At 32.6% G+C, this 9,360-nt stretch overlaps 2 protein-coding genes and 2 pseudogenes across 2 annotated transcripts; all 4 read left to right on the forward strand.

Annotated features, from left to right (window-relative positions):
• Positions 1 to 1,243, forward strand: part of LOC125849889 (disease resistance protein RPP2A-like) — a 10,325-nt pseudogene extending 9,082 nt beyond the window's left edge.
• A 173-nt stretch (positions 1,244 to 1,416) lies between these two features.
• Positions 1,417 to 1,912, forward strand: LOC125849890 (TMV resistance protein N-like). The gene has a single exon (XM_049529845.1). The coding sequence runs from the start codon at positions 1,430 to 1,432 to the stop codon at positions 1,910 to 1,912; it is 483 nt and encodes a 160-aa protein (XP_049385802.1). The 5' UTR covers positions 1,417 to 1,429.
• Positions 1,913 to 5,281: 3,369 nt separating this feature from the next.
• On the forward strand, positions 5,282 to 8,355 carry LOC125849888 (protein PHLOEM PROTEIN 2-LIKE A8-like). Its single transcript, XM_049529844.1, has 4 exons — positions 5,282 to 5,800; positions 7,148 to 7,280; positions 7,435 to 7,553; positions 7,659 to 8,355. Exons 1-4 carry the CDS (start codon positions 5,322 to 5,324, stop codon positions 8,059 to 8,061), a joined length of 1,134 nt encoding a protein of 377 aa, XP_049385801.1. The 5' UTR covers positions 5,282 to 5,321; the 3' UTR covers positions 8,062 to 8,355.
• A 471-nt stretch (positions 8,356 to 8,826) lies between these two features.
• LOC125849891 (U1 spliceosomal RNA) lies at positions 8,827 to 8,977 on the forward strand (annotated as a pseudogene).
• The last annotated feature ends 383 nt before the right edge of the window (positions 8,978 to 9,360 follow it).

A 9,360-nucleotide genomic window follows, 5' to 3' on the forward strand; every position in this document is an offset into this window, starting at 1 on the left:
TAGAACTTTACTATGAGACTTGTATATTTTATTCAGATTCCGTATTAGAGGTTTGTACATGTGACAACCAATTCTGGGGTTTCATTGAGTTTATTTAAAGACTTCCGCTTATCTTTCTATCTTATTCTTGTTTTATTAATTCCGTATCGTCGGGTTTTTGGGTGTTAGGCTGACGTGTCCGGTGGGGTTTGGACACGTGCCATCACATCCGGTTTTGGGGTGTGACAAATTTGGTGCCAACATTATTTAATTTAGGCATAATACATAAACATGACCATTAACTTGACTTCAACGGACAACTATGCCCTTCAACTTTGAGTATGCACAAGTAGACACTTAAACTTGTATAAAATTGAATAAGTAGACATTGTGTCCTACATGAATTAATACACGTAGGACGCCACGTAGGACACAAAATTTCCATGTAGGGTGCCATGTAGGACGGAGGTGTCTATATGTTCAAATTTATACAAGTTTAAGTGTCTACTTGTGCACATCCAAAATTAAAGGTCATAGTTGCCGGCTGACGCCAAGTTAAGGGTCATGTTTATGTATTATGCCTTTAATTTATGATGTCCTATGTTTGTGATTATTCTTGTCAAATAGAGTTTTTCGCTGGATAAGAAGAGGAAGAAATGTTTTATGATAGCAGCAACAGGACTTGATATTATATGGAGTCATAAATCAAAGTATTGGAAATGGATACCTCACTCTGACTCCAGGTTTTATATATTCACAATCCCTTTCCATGTATTAGTATAAACTTTGAAAGAAATCAGCAATACTTATTGAGCAAGGTTAATTTTATTTTTTTTAGATTTGCGGAAGTGGCTAAATTCAAGAAGGTCTATTGGTTTGAAATTCAAGGAAAAATCGATACTCGAAGACTGTCAAAAAGAACAAAATATGTTGCTTATCTAGTGTTCAAATTGGAAAATAAATTTCATGGCCTTGAAACTGTTAATGCAGTTGTTAGATTTGTTGATTTTGTGAGTAAAAATGACGCGGAGAAACAAGCTAGTGTTGTGCATTTTGCAGGACGAGGACCTAGAGAAACGCTACCCTTCAAAAGAGTTGATGGATGGATGGGATTAAAAATGGGAGACTTTTTCAATGATGCAGGAGAAGACGGATATGTTGATGCGCGATTAATGGAAACTAAGAAACTCTATGAAAAAAGTGGCCTCATTGTTCAAGGAGTGGAGTTTCATCCCGAATGAAGAAGAGAATAATCCTCCTCTTACTATGCGTAATAACTGTACGTACTCTTTAATTTCTCATTAAAAAAAAAATAGGGTACATTTTTTATGATTTCAATTAGGAACATGATAAGAAGTTACAATAAAGACTATGAATAAATAGTGAAAAAAGGTGAAGTCTTGTTCTTCATTAAGTCTTTAGCAATTATAACTAATATTCTTCAACAATAATGTCTCACACTTTTTCTTCTGAAATTCACAAGTACGATGCATTTCTGAGTTTTAGAGGTGAAGATACACGAAGAACATTCGTGAGTCATCTCTATAACGCTTTAGTACAAGGAAGAATTGATGTTTTCAAAGACGATGAGCGTCTAGAAATCGGAAAATCAATTTCTGACGAACTACCAAAAGCTATAGAAGAGTCTAAATTTGCTATAGTGATATTTTCTGAAAGCTATGCATCATCAAAATGGTGTTTAGACGAGCTTGCACACATCATAAAGTGTCGAAAGGAATTGGACCAAATCGTAATTCCTATTTTCTATAATGTGGATCCATCAGATGTGCGTCATCAAACTCAAACTTTTGCTGAGTCTTTTTCCCAACATGAGGAAAAATACAAAGACGATATCGAGAAGATTCAAAGATGGAGGGATGCATTTGCGGAGTCTGGGAAAATATCAGGGTATCATTTGCAAAATTACAAGTAAGATTACTTCTCTTTGTCTTATTAACTGTCAAATCAAATGTGCCGTATAAATTGAGTCAAAGAGAATATTTAATTTGATTTCTAAAGTTCGATCTAAATAGTTGTTCTTTTCATAGTTACATTTAGGGATGAGGCAGATTGCATAAAAAAGGTTGTTGAAAGACTAATGTCAGTATTACAATATTGAATCTGATGACGATGATGACGATGATGTCCGTGCCTTCATACGGGGCATGGACAATAACTCTCCAATTCTTATCGATGGAGGCAAAATGGTATTGTTTTTTTTATAATTTGAATCCTCTTTCTGAAATTTGATAGATATCTATCTTATCACGTCCATTAAGTACCTAGTTGCTAGTTTCAAAATTGTGTGTTAGTTGACCCTTGAAAATATTGTTTCAATTATTAATACAAAATTCTATTTAGTAAGTAATTATATAATGATCAATAGTCTTTAAAATACCAAATATTATGTATACATGTTTTTTTTATAAATGATTAATTCACACTTGACATATGTCCATAACTAAAATTACATATTCAATTATAGTTTTACTCTTTTATTGCGTTATTTTCGTAAATACTAGAATTTAGATTAATAAATAACTAATTGTCAATGAAAGGACCAATGTCTATGTGTACCGTGTTACGTGTATGAGTGGAACTGTGGAAGTCATGTCAAGTGGGCAGGGTCAGTCCATGACCGATCCAACCCGACCTGATGGTTATCTCACTCTGACTCCGGGTTTTATATATTCGCAGTTCCTTTCCATATTTTAGTATAAAATTTGAAAGAAATCAGTAATAATTATTGAGCAAGGTTAATTTTTTTTTTATAGATTCGCGGAAGTGGCTAAACTCAAGAAGGTCTAGTGGCTTGAAATTCAAGGCAAAATTGATTCTTGAAGACTGTCAAAAAGAACCAAATATGTTGCTTATCTAGTGTTCAAATTGGAAAATCAATTCTATGGCCTTGAAACAGTTAATGCAGTTGTTAGATTTGTTGATTCTGTGAGTGAAAAAGATGCGGAGAAACGAGCTAGTGTTGTGCGTTTTGCAGGAGGAGGACCTAGAGAAATGCTACCCTTCAAAAGAGTTGATGGATGGATGGAATTAAAAATGGGAGACTTTTTCAATGATGCAGGAGAAGACGGATATGTTGATGCGCGATTAATGGAAACTCGATGAAAAAAGTGGCCTCATTGTTCAAGGAGTGGAGTTTCGTCCCGAATGAAGAAGAGAATAATCCTCCTCTTACTATGCCCTTTTGTTTTGGTCTCATTATTTTGATTGATTCAAGTACTTTTATATATGGCCCTTCTAAAGGAACGTACTGATAGAGAAAATTGAATTTGTTTAGACGATCTGTGTTTGTAGTAAGGTCGATTTTTTAAACATTTTAATATGATTCTACAAGATTTACTTTTTTTACAGTCCAAAAGTGGTGCTACATTTTTGTTTTAGAAGAGAGTATAACAACATTATGAGTATCTATTTCTTCCCAAGTAACTTAAAACAAATCAAAGCTGAAATACTATGATCTTTCCATCTCAAATTATTTGTCATGATTTTTTAAAATAATCATCTCGACTTTTTTGTCGTTTTAGAAGTTCAAGATAAAATTAATTATTTTTTTTCATATTTTAGCTAGAGAGTAATAATATTCTTGAAACTACAGGCACTTCAATACATAAGTAGAGAAAATATTCGATTTAAAGAGATTATATAAATAAGTAGAGAAATTGTATCTGATTGCGTAGGCGGGCATTATTTATGGGAGGGTGCCCACCTAGTGTCATTGTGCATGTACGAGATCTCGCACAAGAAATATCATATTTGATGACTTGAAATACGAAGATGATAAGAAGTTCCCATAAAAACTATGAATAGGTTTTACAATGCTTTTCTGAGTTTAGAGGTGAAGATACGCGTAGAACAATAGTTTTAACTGTCCTAATTAAATATTAATATGGTCATCTTCAAACTTTTACATTGACATTGGATACAACACAACTCCAATTAATTGGTCCATATTGAAGATATCCATTACTAGGCCTACCAATTTAATAGTACTAGATAAATTCTATCCTCAAATTCGGTGGAAAATATCAAACATTAAACTTTCAATGTCATAACAACTTAGAGTAATTAATTAATTATCTTATCAGATTACCATAATATTTTGTTATTCAATAGTACTATATATTTAGTTTAGTTTCTAACGTAATAACAAAAATAGGGGACCTTTGTAATTTTGTATCGTGGCACCTTTATCGAGACGATATGTTATTTGTCTCTGAGTGAGCCTGATATATGCTAAGGCAAAATTTTCATCAGAAATTTTATCATTTACTATATTTGAAATAGATGATATTGTATCTATGCGTCGCAATAGACGATGGTTTAATTATTAGTCCAAGAAAAATCATCGTTTAGTGTATTGCACACCAATTTTTCAGCCCAGCAGGCTGTTTTAGAGAAAAACTCCATTCCTTTTTAGTTGTCATGGTTTTCTTTTTTAGATTCAAACGATAAGAACTTTGACTAACATTTTACGATGTATTTTTAATTTTTTATCATATTGATATGCAAAAAATTGCAATTTATAGTAATTTTCGTATAGTTTTTGAATATCTAAAATTTTAATTTAAAATATCAAATTAATATAATCTAATTTAACTTTGAAAATTAGTCAAATTATCTTTCGAAAAGCGCAACATTACAACGAAAAAGGAATGGAGGGAGTATCAAATATATGGTATTACTTAATTGTGCGAGATCTAATATACGATGACGTACACTTAGAGGTCGTTTGATAGGGTGTATAAAAATAATGTTAAATAGAGTATTAGTTATGCTTGTATTCACTATACATAAATTATTTTTTATGCATTGTTTGGTTTGGTGTACAAAAAATAACATGAATTGCATAAAAAATTTCATTTATAAAAATATCCTCCACAATTATGATGGAAAAGATGTAAAAAGGGGTTTTGAGGGGTAATTGAGGTTGTAACCATACTAATACATGTATTGAATCTCTTTGTGTTACTAATACCTAGAAATCAATGATATTAGTAATACACTCTTCCATACACAATAAAGTGTATAACTAATGCTTGCAAATAAGATACTACTAATACACAGAGTTAATGCGTGCATTATTTTTGCAAATACACTCTGCCGACACCACAAGAAGTTTCTTGGCTAAGTCAAAAGTCTTCTTAGCTGTATTTTGTACGACCTCATTAATGTAGGTTACATTTTCATGACTTTGAAATAGAAACATGATAAGAACATAAAGACTATGAATAAATAGTGAAAAGAATTGGTGAAGTGTTGTTCTTCATTAAGTTGAGAATTTCCCTATTAGTTTTTGGCAATTGTGTAACTAATATTCTTCAACAATGTCACACACTTCTTCTTCCAAAATTCAAAAGTACGATGCTTTTCTGAGTTTTAGAGGTGTAGATATACGTAGAACATTTGTGAGTCATCTCTATAACGCTTTAATACAAGGAAGAATTAATGTTTTCAAAGACGATGAACGTCTAGAAACTGGAAAATCAATTTCTGATGAACTACCAAAAGCCATAGAAGAGTCTAAATTTGCTATAGTGATATTTTCTGATAGTTATGCATCGTCAAAATGGTGTTTAGACGAGCTTGCGCACATCATAAAGTGTCGAAAGGAATTCGACCTAATCGTAATTCCTATTTTCTATAATGTGGATCCATCAGATGTGCGTCATCAAACTCAAACTTTTGCTGAGTCTTTTTCCAAACATGAGGAAAAATATAAAGATGATATGGAGAAAATTCAAAGATGGAGGGATGCTTTTGCGGAATCTGGGAAAATATCGGGGTACCATTTGCAAAATTACAGGTAAGATTACTTTTCCTTTTCTTATTACTCTCCGATAGTTCCAATTTAAGTCTCTTAATTTGACTGGAAATGAAGTTAAATAAAATAAAGAGATTTTTTTATCTTAAACATGGAATATAGAAAAAAGGCACTCTCTTATGGACAAATCAAAAAGGAAAGTAAAGACACTTAGCTTCCATATGGACATGAAATCCCAAATTATATATTATTTCTTTTAGAAAATTTGAAATTTCATATCATGAATCAAAATTGCATGTGCAAACACAAATTTGAAATAATGATTTCATATCAAATATCCATATATAAGCATAAACTGAGTCAAAGGGAGTAGTATTTTTTTAGCTTTGCCCTCATGGGTAATTCAAGAAACATAGTGTCTTTATGGTTGTGCAAGAATAATTATAAGCAATAAAATAAGGCATAGAATATAATAAAAGAGAGCATACACTAGGGTGCGAACTCTAATCATATATTTCAATTTACGTGACAAATTTTCTTTTTAGTTCATTCAATAAAAAGAATATTACATTTCTATAATCAGATTAGATTAGAAATAAGGATATTCGTAATAAAAGAGAGTGACCTCCATGGAGGACAAGATGAAGGAAGCAAGACTGAGATGGTTTGGACATGCATGTGAAAAGGAGATGCACAGATGCAGCAGTGAGGAAGTGCAAGAGGTTGGTTATACAGGGTACGAGGAGAGGCAGAAGTAGGCCAAAAGAGTATTGTAGAGAGGTGATAAGATAGGATATGACCCAGCTTCAGATTACTGAGGACATAACCCTAGATAAGAGGATGTGGAGGACACGTAACTCATAAGGGCAATATGAAAGTATATAAACAGAGAAAGTACTGCAACATTACACAATAGTATTGGGTTCATAACAGTTGGTGTTTGTCATTGTCATTATACTAGTATTATTGTAGTTCTTGTTTTTGTTATTTTGATTAATGTCGCACTATTTTGTTGTTACTTGTTAAATTTTCATCATTGTCTCCGTTTTCTTTGTATCTGCATTTGTTGCACTTGAGCCAAGCGTCTATTGAAAACAGCATCTCTATTTCCACGAGGTAGTGGTAAGGACTATGTACATTCTACCCTTCCCAAACGCCACTTGTGGGATTTCACCGCGTATGTTGTTGTTAACTTTAAAATTTCTCTTTTACCCTTAATAATATGATTTACAATCACATAAATGTTTAAGGTTCGTTTAAAACCACAAATTTCACTAGGTATTTTCTTTCTTTAACTTTGTTTCATGTCAAACAATGTCACATAATAAATTGAGACGAAGAGAGTATTTGATTTCTAATGTTTGAACTATTTTCATTGTTAACATTTAGGGATGAGGCAGATTGCATAAAAAAGGTTGTTGACAAATTAATGTCATTATTACATATTGAATCTGATGACCATTACAACGACGATGTTTTAAAGGGACCTAAATCTCCAATTCTTATTGATGGAGGCAAAATGGTATTGTTTCTTTTATAATTTGAATCCTTTTAGTGAAATTCGATATATATAGTTTATTTTGTTATTTTAGTGAATATTAGAATTGATTTGTCATTTATTCGATATGTTTTCTAGTTTCTGATGTTTCATGTTTGTGATTTGATCTGTCGAATAGAGTTTTTCGCTGGATAAAAAGACGGGGAAGAAATGTTTTATGGTAGCAGCAAGGGGACTTGAAATTGAATGGGGTGGTACACCAGAGTATTGGGAATGGTTATCTCATCTGGACTCAAGGTTTTATATATTTGTGATTCCTTTTTATTACTAGAATAAATTTTGAAAGGATCTGAACTATTACTACATGCCTATAATTATTGAGCAATGTGATTTTGTTTTTAGATTCGCGGAAGTGGCTAAACTCAAGAGGGTTTGTTGGCTTGATATTCGAGGCAAAATTGAAACTCGAAGACTGTCGAAAAGAACCAAATATGTTGTTTATCTAGTGTTCAAATTGGAAAATAAATGGCATGGCCTTGAAACTGCTAATGCAGTCGTTAGATTTGTTGATTCTGTGAGTGACATTGACGCAGAGCAACGAGCTAGTGTTGTACATTTTGCAGGACAAGGACCTAAAGAGACGCTACCCTTTAGAAGAGGTGATGGATGGATGGAATTAAAAATGGGAGATTTTTTCAATGATGCAGGAGAAGACGGAGATGTTGATGCACGATTAATGGAGACTAAACATCTCGGTGAAAAAAGTGGCCTCATTGTTCAAGGAATGGAGTTTCGTCCTGAATGAAGAAGAGAAGAATCCTTCTCTTACTATGCCCTTTTGTTCAATTAGTACTTTTATATATGGCCTTTCTAAAGGAACGTATTGATCGAGATGATTGAATTTGATTAGAAAATGCGCGTAAGTTGAAGAAAAAAGCTGAGGAGGCAGTTGCAGAACGCAGTTCGTCAGACAAAAATATGAAAGCATTTGTGGATGAACTGAAAAAAATCCATGCCAAGAAACAAGAAGAAAATGTCTAGTCTTGTTTAACTACATTCATTTCAAGTGTATAATTCAATCTATGGGATGTAAATCGAGTATGTTGTTGTTTTTCTGCTTTCTATCGCACGTTTCTACTATTTNAGTGTATAATTCAATCTATGGGACTATATGATTGAGTATGTTGTTGTTTTTCTGTTTTCTATCGCACGTTTCTACTATTTGTTTATATAGTATGTGAACTCAAACAAATGGGAAGTGCCTATGATTAATTAGTTTCAAGAAAACGGTCATTCACGTCAGGAATAGAGGTCGTTAAGGATGTACTTTCTTTTCCTTTTGTTCATCTAGATTGTGTTGGTGTTCAATGTACCACTTGTCTAGTCTGATCTATGCGAGCCTACATAGAGTACAAGATTGAAAAGAATGCATTGAATGGATGTCCGGTTATATGTTTGAATATAAAATTATATGGATAAGCATCTCTTTAAATTAGAAATAAACAACATCTAGTAGCTCTTAAGCATAAGATGTTCCTCATCAGCTGACACAAAAGATTTTCAAGGAAACATATTTATCTAGACGAGGTCAATAGTCGATCAAAAAGGCTCAACGACCTAGGCTAGTGACCTTCATTGCACTTTGAAGAAGAGTCCAAATAAGGTTGGCCCAAGTGGTCGATCGGTCTATGTCATAATTTGTGGTCGAGTTCTATAAAATTAAATAAGTAGACATATATACGCGTTCTACGTGACAATCTACGTCGTATGTGGCATCCTGCGTACATCATGTCGCGTGGGATGCATGTGTCTACTTTTTCAACTTGATACAAGTTTTAAATACCTACTTGTGCACTTCCAAAATTGAAGAATATAAATATCAGCTAAGATCAAATTAAAAGACACGCTTATGTATTATATTAATATTATATCCACAAATAATGCAATACAATAAAAAAAAAATATTAAAGTCAATGATCCAAATAGAGTTTGTTTAGAAGTAACTACTTATGATTGTGACATAACTAAAACCATCTGATCAAGTTGGCGAAAAGTTAAATTAATAATCAATTAACTAAACGACCGAATCAAATTGAGTGACTAT

Source organism: Solanum stenotomum, unplaced genomic scaffold (assembly GCF_019186545.1).
Source record: "Solanum stenotomum isolate F172 unplaced genomic scaffold, ASM1918654v1 scaffold11325, whole genome shotgun sequence".
NCBI classification, from domain to species: domain Eukaryota; kingdom Viridiplantae; phylum Streptophyta; class Magnoliopsida; order Solanales; family Solanaceae; genus Solanum; species Solanum stenotomum.

What these genes read in the sequence shown, in the direction of transcription:
- LOC125849890 (XM_049529845.1), top strand. Translation starts at nt 1,430, where the DNA reads ATGTCTCACACTTTTTCTTCTGAAATTCACAAGTACGATGCATTTCTG.
- LOC125849888 (XM_049529844.1), top strand. Translation starts at nt 5,322, where the DNA reads ATGTCACACACTTCTTCTTCCAAAATTCAAAAGTACGATGCTTTTCTG. An exon ending in TTATTGATGGAGGCAAAATG is followed by an intron (nt 7,281 to 7,434) that starts GTATTGTTTCTT and finishes TCTGTCGAATAG; the next exon opens with AGTTTTTCGCTGGATAAAAA. An exon ending in TTATCTCATCTGGACTCAAG is followed by an intron (nt 7,554 to 7,658) that starts GTTTTATATATT and finishes TTTTGTTTTTAG; the next exon opens with ATTCGCGGAAGTGGCTAAAC.